General features: G+C 32.0%; 1 protein-coding gene across 4 annotated transcripts in view; it reads right to left on the bottom strand.

The window, feature by feature from the left end:
- Nucleotides 1-1,864: 1,864 nt before the first annotated feature.
- The window catches only part of LOC113521436 (heparan sulfate 2-O-sulfotransferase pipe), an 83,148-nt gene continuing 67,090 nt past the window's right edge, over nt 1,865-17,922 (bottom strand). For all 4 annotated transcript variants that reach the window (XM_031912892.2, XM_031912891.2, XM_052899000.1 and 1 more), the window contains exons 4-10: nt 13,920-14,008; nt 12,807-13,026; nt 11,570-11,708; nt 7,229-7,385; nt 3,802-3,926; nt 3,145-3,299; nt 1,865-2,393 (exon numbers count right to left, since the gene is read on the bottom strand). In XM_031912892.2, the coding sequence (XP_031768752.1) occupies nt 2,161-2,393; nt 3,145-3,299; nt 3,802-3,926; nt 7,229-7,385; nt 11,570-11,708; nt 12,807-13,026; nt 13,920-14,008 (1,118 nt within the window). In that variant the 3' untranslated portion in view covers nt 1,865-2,160. The remainder of the gene's footprint in view (nt 2,394-3,144; nt 3,300-3,801; nt 3,927-7,228; nt 7,386-11,569; nt 11,709-12,806; nt 13,027-13,919; nt 14,009-17,922) is intronic.

Here is a 17,922-nt window from a genome sequence, read left to right as displayed (position 1 = left end):
TATGAGGTGCTTATAACACCACATTAACATGCAAATAGTGGGCACGATCCTCTTGTTATTAGGGGAGAATGATCATATTAATGAATCATCATATCAGCTCTTAACTGTCCACTGTTGAACATAAGCCTCTCCCTTGGGGGGTTTGGCCAGTAGCTGTCACGCTTGGCAGGCGGATTGGCAATAGCAGTTAGGCATTGAAAATGTTTAAAGAGGGACGCTGCTGCTCATCTTTCGCCCTCCCTTAGTCACTTCTTACGACTCCCACAGGAAAGTAAGGGGGTGGCCTATTCTATGCCGGGACTACACGGCGAAATAGGGGAGAATATTACTATTACCGAGCTACCTAAGCGGCCTAGTATAGTATTTTATTTCAAGGTTTACTTCTGTTTTACTGGCATTTCGTGCTTTATATACTTAGTCGCTTAATTCGACATCCATAGGATGAAAAGGAATGATAACACATGGCATTCTTATCTATCTATAAAACATCTAAATCCGATATTTTCTTGAATTATGCTGTAGCCATCGGTCCTATCATATTTAACAATACCTTATGTATATTTATTTAAAAATGTTAAAAAAAGCCGTTTTAATCTAAAATTAGTTATATACAAAATTTGAAGCAAGATTAATTACAATAAGTGATCTTATATAACCAGATTAAATGTCATTAACTCATCAACCTTTAAAAACTTCACCTATATTATTTATCAGGTATACCTTAGTACCTATACTCGTACATAGTTACGCCGTCTTAATACAGATTTGTCTGTATTTAAAAAAAATATATTTTATTAATTTTAGTTAATTTTTATCCATATATTAATGAATGTAATAATCAATAAATAGACATAATATGTATAAAATAAAAAATCAATTGGCGAATGTATGTAATCACATCACTTCAGAACGACTGGTACAGTTGTCCTTTTGGTTTGTTTAATTCTTCTTGTTGTGTTTGTTATTGTCAGCTTGTGCTGAATTATGTATGGAATGGTTTGTATGGAATAAAATTTGGGTTAAAATAGGAAAGATGTGATCCCATTTTCTTCGTTGGTGTACCCAGACGAAACCTGGGCGAGCAGCGGCAGTTAGTATATTATAAAAAAGTAAATTAATATAATGAGATAAATAAAAGAAAGCTATATATTTTATTAGGTTTAGAAGGCATTTTCTTTAGTGATAATAAAAGTCACTAGTTCACAAAATTTCCTGTAATATTGTAATTTAGGAAATGACTTTCTATTTTTCACGCTAGGCATAATGTTGTTAATTTAAAAAAAATGCGCATTTCCCACATATATGAAAAGAGTTGATGAATAACAAATAAAAAACAATCAAGAATTTATAAGTTATAATTTAAGATTCTACTAAAATCTGCTAAAAAAATATAGTGACTTGAAGCGTGGTAATGTTAATATAGAATCAATACGGGAATAAACCCTATCGATTGCAAAAATAAATATCAAAATCGATTTACAAATAGCACAGATACCATGTAACATACAAGGCATTGATGGATTGAGAAAATCCTCTTTATTGAAAATGCTTTAAAACAATCGAGGTAAGATCTTTGAGCTAATACTCTACAAGCTCTACAATTCAGTCCTATTAAAATAGTAATTGATAAAATACATAAATTTATTATTTTATACGATTCATAACATTTTTAATCTTCAGTCACACACTCTTATAGCATCGTACCTTCGTAGCCTCTATATCTTCATTATCTGGTAAATACGATAAAGTTATATTGACAGGTTGTTCAAAATAGTAAACTGAAATGTATGTTAAGGTTATGTTTAAGTATACTTAAATAACATGTTTCACGTCGCACTGGATTGACATACTTGGTGTTTAAATTCACTAATTAAATTATAATAATTCATTTTTACATACTCTTCCAATAAGCACAATAAATATCTGAATGTTGATATAATTTACAAAATGCAATTTGCATAAGACGTCATAATTACATTCACATGATTATCAAATGCTCAACATTCACAAATATCGTTTCTAAATTCCATCAAAAACATGCGGAATAACAACTTACAAGACGACTTCATACAAAATGAAGTATAGGTACTTCATAATTGTCCTTTATTAACTAAATTCACAAACAGTCTACAAAAGATGGGTGTCCCATCAAGTCCTTAGTTACTTCCTCCCCACTAATCGATGAGCCCGTCGTCTCCTCTGACTCCTGGTGGTTGTTGGGAGAGTTATAGTAGGGTCTCTTAATGCTCTTAGTTGCATATGCAATCTCTGCTTACAGAATTCGTAGAACTCGATTTCTCTTGTGAAGTTAGCTCGCACTATTTGCTTGACGGCCTCGGAGACGGGCGGTTTGAAGGCGTTTCGGTTGATACGGTTGAATGTGTTCAATTCCTCTGCAATAGTAGAGAATATTACGAATTTATTTATTTGCACGAAAATATGTATCTCTTTGAAGGCGTTGGTGTCTAAGACACAGGCTAGCCCTAGTTTAGCCACTAATGTGCTGGGCATAATTTTGCATTTTATACTTATATATTAAACTTCGAAACTACCGTAGCCCATAGGTGTATATCTTTATATGCAATACTTTTTTTATTATTATTATTTATAAATCGTTATATAAGATATAAATATTTAAAGATTCATTAAAATAATTGATATTCGTTATAAATTAGCAAAAGAGATGATGAACTTTCTTGCTGATTGTAGAAATATAGGCGTTTTGATTTAAGAGGTACATGATATAGTCTAAGATAATTAGATAGTAAATTTTATCAAAAGACGTAAATTTTATTACCATTATTTAAAAAAAATAAGAAACGAATCATATCAGATTAGGGATCTGGCCGGCTTCGCAGGGGTACATAGAAACTTCGAAAATAATATATAGCCTATGTATTCATTGATAATGAATTTTTAAAGTCGATTTTGAGTTTATCTATTACAAACAATAACCAAACAATCAATCAAATCTATTCTTTTTATAACATTAGTATTAATAACATCGGAAGTGACAATGTGAAGATTGCATTTTTCTTGAACATATATTTGAAGCTATTATTCAGTATACTCATATATCAATATCCAAATTAAGGTATTGTTCACAATAGTTACATTACAAAATGGCACATCATATAAACTCACCCCAATAAAGCTTTAGAGCACCGTCAAAGAATCTTGGTATGTAAGCTTGCAGCGCTTGCAGCGTGGAGTTCATGTCCTCGAGCACACCCACAACAGCGTATTGTTCCTCTACCACGCGTTTGGCTCGCTGCAGCGCTGCAGCAGTGTTGAATGGCCTGTAATGTAAGAGAATAAATCCATACCTACTTATGTGGTTGAACAAATATGGATTTAGTTGCATTTATTATTATTATTAATCTAATTCAATTGATATTTATCACTAGAAGTGTATGCTGATAATGTAATTGCAAATAAGTGTACAGACGAGAAAAATAGAGAAACCACGGGTAAAACTGATTTCGTTTTCACTCTATCAATAAATTGGTTGTATTGATCGCTGAAAGGGCACAAGGTACAAATATGACGAGATATATTATATTTGATAAAATTACAAAACTGGAGGCGTACAATATATATAATGATTTATAATTAATGTAAATATTTATTTTAGTTTCTGTTTAGCACTACTACTGCCCACTCACTACTTCCTATGCCACTGTGTTGTTTGTGTTGACTGGAAGAAATCTCTTTTAGAGATAAGTTTGCCTTTGCTAACTTTCTTATTAATTTGTTATTATTACTGTATGTTTTAGTGCAATAAAGAATATATATACGTACGTGCACTGGGGTTCATGACCACAGAAAAAGAGAGTTTGTCGACGATGATCTCCGATGCCCTCGTGCGTTTCGCCCTCTAAGTAGCGACATTCACGGTCGCCGCTCAGCACACACGTCTCGAAGTCCTGCATTCACGTAACATATATGCATCATATTTATTATGCTGAGTCAGCCTGACTCGAGTACTGATTTTAATATACAGAATTCGGATACTCGATATTCAAATATAGATTTCGAGTACTTGTGGTATTCGAATACCAGCAACGATTTTAGTATTGATGTTACTGTTTTAACGTACAGAGAGAGGAGACTTTGTACTAAATTCGTTTGCTTAGTCACCTCTGTCCCATTCGTGTTTCTACCGTGAAGTAGTTGTTTGCATTGCTGTGTTCCGGTTTAAATGGTGGGATATGGTAGTGAATTTACAGGGTACAGAGGAATAACACTTGAGTCCTCAGGAATGGCAACGCATGGGCGAAACAGTATACTCTGTTATGTCCATGGTACTGCTCAAGTCTATAGGAGACGGTTATCACTTACCATCAGGTGGGCCGTCAGCTTGTTTGCCATTCTAAGTTGAAGATTCATTATCTTTATTAAAATGATTTATTTATTTATTAAACTTTAATACACCTAGACTGTAAATGGAGGATTTAACATCATATGACATTTTCAAATTTGCCTAAAAATAAAGATTTCTTTTATTTTTTAGAAAGATTTCTTTGCATAATAATTCAACATGGTACAATGACTAGGTATAGTCAAAAAGACACTTAGCTGGTGTAAGACACCGGAAAAAATTAAGTGGCGTACAATGTTATTTTGGAAACTGAAAACGGTTCACAGGAAGTATTTAAAGACTAGACTGTCCCAAAACAGAAAAAGTGGTCATTTGTATTAAGTTTACCGCTATCAGACTTAACTTGTTAACTTTTTGTTGTGATGGACAAAACGGGATATTTCGTGCTATTCCAATCGATTAATATCGGAGAATTTCGTGGTATTAATATATATATATATATATATATATATATATATATATATATATATATATCTCGTGTCACGGTGTTTGTTACCAAACTCTTTCGAAACGGCTTTACTTTGTATGCATATTGGGTAGGTCTGAGAATCGGCCAACATTTATTTTTCATACCCCTAATGATAAGGGTGACCCTCCCCAAAAAAAAAATATTTTTTTGATAAATTTTTCCATTTTTATTTTATTAAGATTAAAATTTTCATATATAATTCTCAAAATAACGTATAAAACAACGTTTGCCGAGTCAGCTAGTATATATACATATATATATATATATATATATATATATATATATATATATATATATATATATATATATATATACTGATATGAGTAAAAATTTTTAATTCATAAATAATTATGTTCTGAACCTAATATCTAATTATTAGATATAGATACTAGAATAAAATTGTATATATAACAACTTTTTACATAAAATCAATTATTTAAATAAATAAGAAATGGTTATATATAATATAAACGATATTATTTCATAAGACAAGAACGATGTTGCAATTCTTCGAATAGTTAATCGACGAAGGTAGAATAAGAGAGCATCAATCGAAAAGTAGACAAAACAGTTTGGACAGTTCCGACAAAACATTAACAAGTGTATTATGGACAGTTTGTACGAAAATGTAATTAAAACGTCAATTTTTTGTCGATACAAAAGTAATTTATTTTTTGCGCGCCCCCATTAAATGAGTTCTGACCTGACATGAGTAACATGTATTTAGACAAACTCTGTTTAACTATTGTCTACCCACGCCTGTAGCCCCTTCTTCGATGTATCAACCGTTCAACAATAGGCTAATAATTGACTAGGAAAAATCTGCACACAACGTAGCTGCTCTGAGATACCATTAATTTTCATAATAACTTGGTGTGAGGTGTCAGACCACTAGCTATAGGCAATGGATATATTAATGTATGGCTTACATTTCGGAGCTAGTACCTATATATTTGCAAACAAGTGAGCTTTCGGTGGAGTTAGGATGTGTTTAAAGATAAATTTAGTAGGTTATTTCATTACTGAAAAATGTATTAAAGCGGTTCTGATTAAATTACATTCCTAGTAATGTTCTCAAACTAATCAATTACTTTCTAAAGTCTCAGATATCTTTTCGATCTAATATCGATAATTTGATTTAGATTTGATCATTGGTTTGTTCGTGTAAATTATTTGTCGTTAGGTCACAACACCATCCATCGTCAAAAAAAGAGCGATCATACCTACTATATATACCGAATATGAGTATAACATAAAAATACTCGTATTTTATGAATCCTTTCTATTTGCAAGATCCTGAACCATATAATTCGTTTATAAAATTGCAAACAAAGAGCAAATAGATGGTTGCATCAGATTTCATCGCTGTATGACGACTAGTCGATTGGATATGATATAATTTAAGCCTCGTTGCTGATATAACGAGATTTTTAAATAAAAAATGTTAGGTAATAACTAGTAAAATATGATACGCGAGAGATAAAGTGCCTTCTAGTTTTATAAATAATAAGCCTATAAATAGACGGTTGGACTGTAAAAACATACTATCTCATCAATTACGGGTCGTTGTCGAGCGCGAATTACACGCTTTTTTTCCTTTGGATCAACTCCGGCGCAGTTAACGGGCGTTGCGCGTGACCGATTGTGGATCGATTGATCTGCAAATTGACGTAGGACGATCGACCGGAGATAATAAAGAGCCTCTGAAGAGATCGTGGCGTGATGCGCGCAAACTGATAGCCGAGAGTAACGCTGTCGCCGGAAAATAAAATTAAATTCCACCGTGTATTTTATACAATGCTAGTCTAATATCTTTGATACAATGTAGTTGTTTTCCCACTTGCATACAAAGAAGCCATACTGTACAGAACAAACGGCCTGTCGATTTAAAATTATGACCTCATTATTTCAGCTACATACAATATAGAATTCAATGCATCAATTAATTTTGTCGTTACATCTATAGTAGTACAAATATCGGTCGACGTAATGATTCTTCTAGGTAATTTTCTTTCATTTTGTTTTTCCTTTTCTTATTTACTTTTATATTATTTTTAAGTAACTTTTATATAATTTAGAAAGGCGAACAAGTTGACGGCCCACCTGATGGAAAGTGATAATCGTTGCCTATAGAGATGAACAACTAACGTACATATATAAAAAATTATAACATGACACCCATGGTACTTGTTCTTAATTGCTATTCTTGAGATGTTATGCCTGCATTTAATTTCGAGTTATATCCCACTCTTCAATCGAAACATACTTATACATACATGTAATAATGTATGCACAACACAAAGAAATTTTTTTATTATTATTTAATACTAATTTTACCAGAATGAAATTATTTTTATCAAAACAAAATCATAAATTACCTTTTTCAACCAGGCAGGGTCAGGCAGCGGTAAGTCTGGGAAGGCTCTTTTTCTTTCAACGTAGTACCAGGGTGCCCTCACGTAGTAGTACCACGAGATTACTCGCTCTACCGGATCCCGGACTACGTTCACGTAGATAGGAGATGGATATCCGTACCTAGAATCAATCCATACATATTTTAATGTAATCAGTTGTATTTTTTTTTATATACCTTAACCTTTTTTTTCTTACACGTTCAATTTAGTTTTTAAGTTTCTGCTTATATTACTGTGTTGGAAAACTACTATTATTGTAACTTCAATTTATATATAGGTTATGTTACCTACCATATTGTTGTTTATATCTATAGGCGACAGTTGCCATTTTCCATCTGGTGGACCGTCAGCTCTTATGACTTGAAATGGCAAGCAAGCAGACGGCCCACTTGATAGAAAGTGCTAACCGTCGCCTATAGCTATAATCATGAACAGCACAATGGACATTACAGAATTAAGGTTGATGGTTAAGAGTAGGTTTCAATCATAATGTTATATTATTTATATGTATATTATATTATATATATATATATGTATATATTATTTCAATATATACTATTAAATTGCACAGTATTGGTTTGATGATTTATTACTTCTAAGATTAATATTTTTGAAACCGATTTCAAAAAAGTAAGTAGTTATATCCTCGACTGTATATTTTTTTATTCAATAGAGTATATTTCTGAGTTGGTCCCATCGTTACCAACTTAGGATCTGGTCACGGAATACTAAGGAAATCGAGGGCTGTCCTCAAATTTTACAGGTACATGTATGATGTTTCATATTTTTTTAAAACTTATTTAGATGTTTGCATCTGGTTGTATATATATATATATATATATATATATATATATATATATATATATATATATATATATATATATATATATATATATATATATATATATATATATATATAATAATATAGAGATTTTATGTTGCAGAGCTGATAATGGAAAGTACAACTCCTCAATAGTTAGGAGTTAAAGGTAAATCTTTAAATACTATAAGCACGTAAATTCAGTTATTAAACTTTAACGTTCTTATTTATAAAAACTAAAACCTCCAACAAACCTATTTCAACTATTATGCTGTTTTGTCACTTTCATTTAAACTGATTATTTAACACAAAAGAAAGAAACAAAACACTTAAATAGCTAAATTAGGTTTATGAGAGGTTTGACGTTTTTTTGAATAAGGGGGTAAGACTTCGGAAAGAATATTTTTCTATTTATCTGTATTTATTTCTTTAGATTTTATCATTATCATTTAACTGTCCACTGCTGGACATAAGCCTCCCTCTTGGGGGGGTTTTGCCCGTAGTTGCCACACTACCAGAGTAATTTATATTTAATTGCAGATAAAGATTACAAATTATATAAATTATTTTTATAAAGATGTAAAACAGCTTAACTTTGTGAAGCTTAACTCTGTAAGATATCCAGAGTGGTAAGGAGCATTAATTACCAAAGGGTAGTGTGTGTGTATACAGTAAAATGGAAAAAAAAAAACAGTATGATAACAGTATTTTTCGTATGCATTACCTTTATCAATACCAAACCGTTTTTGCAATCGATATGAGTTATTCGTGTTAATTTTTTTTTTTAAATTCGTTATGCTACATGTTTATGGAGCGAAATGTAAAATCATTATGCAGAGATAAATACAGCCAATTAGACTGAAAACAGTTACGGTACCCTAATAAAGCGTGACAGGCATGCTCTTGGCCGGTTTTATTTTAAATTTAAATTCATACAAAAAGTTGACGATGTGTGCAAACCAAACAAACACGATAATGATCTCTAAATGAGATGTCATGAATATTCCAAAACAGTGCTTTTTTTCTTCCGTTACGTTACAATTCAAACAATAGAGTCGTTTAACGGTTGTACACGTGCCGCGGTAGTATAATTGTACAATAGTTAACAAACGGCTATCTAATCGTCCACAGAGCAATTAATGTCGGGATGATACATTAATCATCGTGGGCATATCGATATAGCCAATAACACTGCGTATGCGCTTTGATTGATGGTAGCTATTATTGATTAATTAGTTTGAATTTGGAACCTGTAGAAAGAATAGGCGGTATCGGCTTTAACGTTTGATGGTGTAGCGATTTAACACACTTCTCAGGTGGTACTGATTTCCGTGCAATATAAACATGGGTTTGCTGGAAGAAAACTCTTTTAGAGATAAACTCGCCCTTGTGCACTAATATATTTAATTCTTTTTCTGATACTATTTCTTCTTGTGTACAATAAAGAATAAACATTTATATTCATAAGCAATTCTATTTCCATTAATTTAGATTTTTTTTAAACGTTGTATATTATGAAAAAATACTTAAGTTTAACTATCTGCTTAGTTTGTGACCAAAAGGACGATGTGTAGTATATCCAGAGTTGTTATTGTTATTTTAGTATTGGGCTAAAAAAAAAATGTTCACGAGTCACGAATGCCCATTGGTTGAACAGTGCACGGCAACAACAACAGTAAACAAAATGCCTCTGATATTGTTGACTGTCGTACACAGCACACATAAAAAGTAAAAATAGAAACTTCACATTACAATAGACCGGAGATAAATGATGCGGACCTCGTAGTGTTGTGGTATTAGAGCAAGTGCTTGCGGTGTGTCGCTACAATGTATTGCTAGATTTACACGAGAACGTTATACTACAATTTACAGGGCCATAGCTGGACCTAAGTAGGACAAAAGAACTTTTTGAAAAGTGATTTCGCTTTACGCTGCTCAGTTTTACTTTACGTTTTCCTTCTTTTTATTAGATTTCGAATATTGTGCTTTATACCGTAATATTCTATTTAATCTGAAAGTTATAAAGGTAACATATTACAATATTCTTAGTATACACATGTAATATTCCTTCGCCCTTCTCTTCGTCTTCGTCAGCTACATCGCTCGCTCGCTCTATTAGAATAACCTCCGCGTGGTCCTGTCTAGAAGTCATCGTAGTAATTCCTGGTGAATTCATCATAATTGACTAACTTCATCCTCGCTTATTATTGTTCACTGGTATAGATTGTCTTCGTCAACTAGATATGCCCCCCTAACTTTTTACTTCAATGTGTGTGACCATTTAAAGATACGATGCTCTGTTTTTGTTTGTGAGGAAACGTCTTCAGAAGCGGCTAGAGAAGTATTATATTCCTTGGTCAAAACCTCGTAAATATTTTTATTATACTTTTTTAATTCTTTGAATTTTGGGCGGCCGTGCCAAGTTATTGTAGACAATATATTTTACACTTACACGCGGGATTACAAGTTCTTTATTGACCACTAGCTATAGGTTCGGGATATTGTTTTTTATTCCCGTAATCGACTTGTGATAAAAGAGTGGCAATACATTACAATATTTTTTACTAAGTCTATACACAGAATGTACGGCAGTTTAAACAAGACCTTATGGACAACAGACGAAAGGATTCTATGTAAGTTTGTACTATTTAACTGTGTGTTTGTTACAGACGTATTTAAACAGGCTATGCTAAAGGTTTACAATAAGAAGGTATGTATATATACTTAAATGCTTACGTATTTATTATTAAAAAAAATAACTCTATTATTCAGAAGAGAGAAAAAGACGCCCAACAACGTATTAGAAGACCACGTTTCACATAGCGAGGCATAGTTCCAGTGATCCGAGGGTAGTTGCCCCCGGAGTTGAAGTTAGGGACAGAGGGGCCCGCCCCGAGGACCCCACCTTACCCTCCATTAGAAGGCCTAGAAGATCTAATTAATTAATTAAATATTTAACGACAGGCTTGTATGACTTATGACTAAAAACTAGTACACTATGCAAGAGAAAATCGAAAAAATATTTGAAGTATTTAAATAAATTAAGTGTTCTTAATGCATCATGTGCCTAAGTATAACGGATACACCGTTATATGGAATACATAAACTAAACTTCTAATAATGAATCATACTCGTATTAGAATATTTACAATATAGTAATGTAAATAGGCGTTAAAGAGAAAAACGGATAAATATTTCTAATGTATAGTTCTAGAACGTTAAGGTTACATGTTCTTAAAGGGCAATGTTCTTAAATTAAGGTGACAATGAATGTAAAATGAATGTATATATTACGTAATTTTAGCCTCATATTAAAGTCAGTGGCATATAGAGAACTAGAATAATTCATTACTGTTTTCAGTACTGTTTAAAATTACTCAAGTATAATATTTATATAATATACATGTAGTACAAATTTCTCTGCCTAACTTCTTGTGAACTCCTTACTCAGTTGTTTGTGTGTTTGGAACTTATGGTGTACATACCTGGTGAAGTTAGTATAGCAGACGTGCTTGATATAAGAAGCTGGTGGTTCGTGAGCTGACACTAAGTTCACCAGTATTTCCTGGTCAGGTGGCGCGAGGCGGATCGTCTCCACGCGTTGTACCGCATCGCGATGGAATCCTACAAACAGTCACTGTTAATATTATCTAATTAATTACATCGCCGCTTTGAAAACGAATTATCCAAGCTAACGACTTTCGTGCAAAGTTTCTGGAAAATTGCCATGTAGTAGAATTATTAGAAAAAGAAGTATTTAGAAATGCCCATGTCAATTAGGTAAGTTAAGTTTTTTTAACAATTACGTAAACACTGTTGCGTTTATTCATCAGTATAGATAGATGGATACTCTTTATTGTTTTCTCTAAAAGATTACAATAGTAAACTTATTATAGATACAAACAATTACGGGAATTACAACTTTTTTAGGTGAAAGAATGTTTAAAATCGGTTAATGTCGGTTATTTTTTAAGTTTACGCATATAATCTGGATGAAAATTCATTAGCATGTAAAGGTTTTATTACGAGTTTGTCTCCTCTTGCACCGGTGTATTGTGGTTTGTTTCTTTAGTCGCACGGTGACACATTATATTTACTCCATCATCACACCAATCAACAAGGTTGAGTGCAGTCATTAATTTCTTAGTCAATTAGCTGTATCGCCTGAATTAAACTGACAGTTTGATTGATCACAACCGATCTTCAATCTGTGTTCAGCTTTTTTGGTTAATTACGAATGTGAGTCGCATGTTTCTCAAAATAATGTTGTTTCTGCTTTTTTATAACTAATGTAGAATCTGAAGAATATATTATATTTTTATGTGTAAATTAAATTATTATTCGTTCTCTCACTAACTCATCCTCTCACCATCTACACTTTCAAAATGTCGCAGTGATAATACTACCTACCTACTTAAGTTTAATTTATAAGTGTCAGTGATGGAAAGAATCATTAATTAGTTATTTAGATGCTTATCATACGTTCACGCCTTTTACGATTAATAATAAAATTTTACATTATTTTTTATCTGTTCTTAGCTGGCTGGTTCACCTATTATTTTTTGGTACCTATATTCGTATGGTTATTAGTAAATCTTTGGCTGTAAGTTTAAACATATATATTGTTTTGTAACGAGAGCTGTAGACTTTGTAACAAAATAAAAAAAGTCTTATAAATATCAAATATATGGTTTTTATGACTGATTATATGTAGTTACTTACCGAATTGGTTTTTAATAGACAGTCGCCGCAGCAACTCCATGAAGGTCTGACTGCCGACCTTGGGCACGCGGTTAAAGAATAATAGCTCGACACCGGCCCGTGCGGTATTGTTCAGCTCCCAAGGCTCTGGTACCAGCAGTTCGTCAGTGTACTCCTGTTCTTCTTCTTCCCTGGACTCCTCCAACTGTGCTTCGAGAGTACGCTGTGGCTTGCTGCGTTCCTGGTTAAACCGATGTTTATCGTTAGTAATAATTAGAAAAGTTTCTATTTATTTTCATTACGGTTAAACATTTGAAAATTATTGTGATTGGATAAATTTTGCATCCAAACCAATTCAAAAAATATTATCGTATAATTTTATTACCTTTTGTTTCTCGTAGTTGTTAATAAATAAAATTCATTTTAACCTGTAAAAATAATTAAATGCGCGAAGGGAATAAAAACTACAAAATAAATGAGGAATTTGATGGAGTTTTTATTCGGGCAACAATTCTTTTCAACGTGTTTTTTTTTAATAGATTCCTTTCATTAACTTAAGAAGATAAAGTACTCGTATCTCATCACGTAACTATGTGGCATGGTAAGGCCTATATATTTCTTCGACAATAGAACCGTAATAGCCTATCAGTTCATTTAGTAAATGGTATGTGTAGCAAATAACTTGGCATGCACCTACTATATTAATTTTTGTAAGAGTTTTGAGTGTAATTCTTTCAAGTATCTATAGCCATATTATTTATTGATATCATAAAAGGGTAATATATAAAAATTTAATATATAAATAAGTATCATGGTGTTTTCATTTAAGAAAATTCTTAATTAACAAGTTAGTTTTTAGAATGCAAAGCATGGGTGGCATGGGCGGCGTCTATGTTTGCAAGAGAAGGTTATATTTTCTCTGGTCGTTCCACAAAATCTTCTGGAGTGGTAGAATTAGGAATATTCACTCAGGTGAAAAATAAATAATTAAAAAGCAAATAACTTTGGTGTGCCGTGCTACGGTAAATTATTAAAGCGTCAATGAGTTTAGAGCTTCATTCTAAATCACAGAATAAATAAAATCTAGACAAGTAAGATATTAGCATGTTTAGGATTTAGATTAGAACTACTTACAGCTCCGGTATTTCTTCGTATTGCTTCGAGAGCTTCTTTGTACTCTTGTGCGGAAGCAAACGCATGCTCGATGCGATCTGTCTGAATTCCTGTGAACAAAATAATAATTATTAGATATAATATGAACTTATTAGTGGATAATTATGAATATAATTATGTATTATACTCGTACTTAATAATTAAAATATTTAGATCTGCAATTTAAAAATTAAAGAAGAAAAGTTTTTGCAGGTAAATAGTATTTACATATCTGCTTCTTTATTGTCAAAGTTATATGCAGGTATGTAGGTACTATTTACCTGCAACAATTTTTCATCGCATTAAGTCCCGATAGTATATTTTAAATAACGTAATGCAAAAGTTTAAAATATACTAAAAATTTAAAAAGTTAATAACGGTTTATTTTTCTTCTTAAAATTTTGTTGTATCTGTTTCAGTAGTAAATTGGACTAAACAAGAAGTTATTTAGTAAAAAACCAACTTGGGAAAAAGCATAAAATCAAATTAACCTTTTTAGTTTTAATCAAGCTGCTAATCAGATTCCACCAACCATCATCTTAGAAAAACAAATAACCGACTAAGTTTAGCATCAGTGATGGATAAAGGTTTGATAATACCATTTAGACCGTACAACTAAATTAACATTTTTTATCTTATTGAATTGGAATTTGTTGCTTTTGCAATGGTTATAAATGTCAGGCGTAATTTAAAGAAAAATAAATACACTATGTTGTGAACCATAACAAAAAAATAAGAAAAATCTAGCTAAGGGATGGATAAGATAAGGGAAGGATAAAAAAATCTGATACCATTTGTATCAGATTTTTTTAAAAATGAATGCATCTTTCAATTAGGTAACATTTTATTTACGTTAGGTATCGATGAACTCATATACCTCACCACATTGCGAGAAAGATTATATTATTAAATTTGTTACAAACAAATTTAATTTAGATGGGTAAACAAGATCCCGGCTTGAAAATATAGAAACTGTTGACAATAAATACAAAAAACACCACAAAACTTCACAACTATACAATACATATATTTTGATGACCTAGATACCTCTCATGCGTTGGTATTTTTGAGGTTTAAGATGTTATGACTCCATACCCTGTAATTTCGCTGTTACATTTTTTAAACCGAATGACATTGCGAGCACAACAACTAGAATATGCGTTACTTTTAATTAATTTGATATACAGATAGTGGTCAAACTTAACACAAAATAAAAAAAAAATTAATTAACGCGGACGATCACGCTAGTGCATTACCTATAATCTTTATTATAATTACTAATATTATGAATGTAAGTACGTATTCTTATAATCTTTTGGCGTTCAATCGAATAAAATTTGGCATACACAGATATTTGAACATAGCACAGGCTACCTTTATCCCAGTTGAACAACATGTCACCGTCTCACGTACGGAGTCGTGGATAGAGCTAGTAAAAATTATATACTTGCACAACAGGTTCACAGTTTTTAATGAGTTTTATAAAATTATAGTGTCACATCTTAATGTTTGAGATCGCACTGAGCTTTATTAATTTCAGTCAGATAGGACTACCGACTACAACGCACCATTTTGATGCTTAGTAAGCGATTTAAAAAAGATAAAGTTTTCATTTTTTCTGTATATATGTTACATATTATATTCACTAACATTTAATAGTATTTACTCTTATAATGATTTTAAAATAATTTCGTCATGTATTACGTAGCAGTTTCTTTTTTCTAAAGATAATCTTAAAAAATTTTTATAAAGTTTGGTATGGCAAACAACCTGGTGGCCCATCCAACATGAACTGGTAACTGTCATATAAACAAAATGACACCTTTAATTTAACGTAATATACTATGATGTACTCGTACGTAACACCTCACATCCATTGTTATTCCTGAGGACAAATGTGTAACGCCTCTGTACCCAATAATGTCACAATTTCGTGGCATAATTTCTGGTAAATTACATAAAACATAACTTGTATTTTTATTTATTGGTGGGCCATCAGTGAATAAAAATACAAGCATTTTTTAATAAAATCTTGCTACTCTTACAAGCGATTTAATCAACTAATTAATTGTAAAATAAAAAGCAATGTCACATTGTTAATTATAATGATGAGAAATTATAATCACCAACATTTCAATTAGGTGTAGTTTCAACATTGAAACGAACACCGAACTTTACGACTTTTTATGTTATTTTCACATAAAAAAAAAACTGAGAGTGGTGTAACCGGTTGCATTGAACGATATTTCGTCCAAATTGTCAACATAGAAAGTACCTACACGGTGTTTTGGGCTTTCACGGCAACAAAGACAAAGATGATCCCCTTCGATAAACCTTAATGGGCTTTTGTATTCTAAGTTTTGCCAATAAAAATAAACTCTAAATAGAACGTGCACCGGCTAAGATTTAAAGATATGTGATTACAATATCAGCCGATAATGAAATGGAACCGCTACGTGGTCTAGATTATTTAAGTGTACTGAGTGGTAAAAGAATACGTGAATTAAATATTTTATTGTCTGTCAATCGTCGATACGAAAGTTGAAGACGAATACATATGTAGAGAGTAAGTTTTTCTTGGAAGTTTAATAATTTATTTTAATAACTATAAGACTTTACAGTTATTTAAAACTTTATAGTCTTACAATTTTTCTTTATGTTGAAGAAAAAATTCTAATAATAAATAATTCGGAATTAATAACAATAATTATATAATTCCTTTACCTAGATGTCTATTTAAAATTCATACATCAAGAAAATGAGAAACAGAACCTTTATGGTTCTGTTAAAAACGTAATATGCAGTATTATGTAGTTAAGTATACAAATTATCATTGTGAGTTTAGCTGTTGTTGTGTGTTTGTTGTCCATATAATTCCATACAGAATTGGCGCGACCACATTGCCGTATGGTCCCGGCATAGAATTGGCTACCCCTTCCGTTCCCGTGGGTGTCTTAAGAAACGACTAAGGGAACTAAATAGTTGAGCGATGGGCGGTAACATTCTCCTTAAAACATCATCAAAAGCCTAACTGTAGTTGCCAACCCGCCTACCAAGCGTGGCGACTACTGGCAAACCTACTAACTGGCAAATGAGGGAAGGCCTATGTACAGTAATGGACAGTTAACCGCTAATATGGTATGTTCATAGTTCCCCTATAAATTGCTATAATGAAACTTTAAAAAATATTATAATAATTTTATACCATACTTTTGAATCTCAATGAAAAATAGAGAACTTGGGTAAAAATGTTTGGTGGATTTCACAGATCTTATAATAAGAAACCTGCTAGGCCACCCGGACACAAGTAAGGTAATCAAGGACAAGAAATGACAATATAATTGAAGTAGCTGCATTATATCATAAAAGTCATTAAAAGAGATGACCAGGTAATGTACGAGTAATAAGCACTTTCTTATTTTACATCTTTGCTTTAAAATGGCTTCATTTGAATTATTATGAAGTTAATAACCTTTGATTTCACACTATAACTTCCACATTCATTATTTACTTACGGATAACTATTACCTTATGAAATCGCTCGATCGACCAATGTATTGTAGCAAGAAATGGAACAAAAACCTGTTTAACATTAGAGCGTGAACTGCACTAATAAGCTTCTCCCGACCAAAGTGATCCACAAAAACTTACATCTTCATTTTGAACAGTAACGGCGACTAAGAAAATAAATAAGATATCAAGTTTGATATATGTTATAATAATGATGTCCAAGAAGAAAAAAACGAATTGAGCATAGCGGCATATGTACATCCGGCCTCGGAATCCCATTGTTGCTACCATGATTAAGCCCATGTTGCTGTTCCTAGAAACGTTTCTCTTCATTGACGTGAAAATTGATACCCAAGCGAACCGATAGTGAGTCGCATTATATCGATACGGGGCAATTGATTTCTTCCATTAGCACCAAATAATATCTATCGGACACACATTATATATTATATTTATTCTATTATTATTCGATTTT

The sequence above is a fragment of the Galleria mellonella genome, unplaced genomic scaffold (assembly GCF_026898425.1).
Source record: "Galleria mellonella isolate WM207_F2 unplaced genomic scaffold, CSIRO_AGI_GalMel_v1 utg55, whole genome shotgun sequence".
Lineage (NCBI taxonomy): Eukaryota > Metazoa > Arthropoda > Insecta > Lepidoptera > Pyralidae > Galleria > Galleria mellonella.
This window is presented reverse-complemented; position numbering and strand designations above follow the sequence as displayed.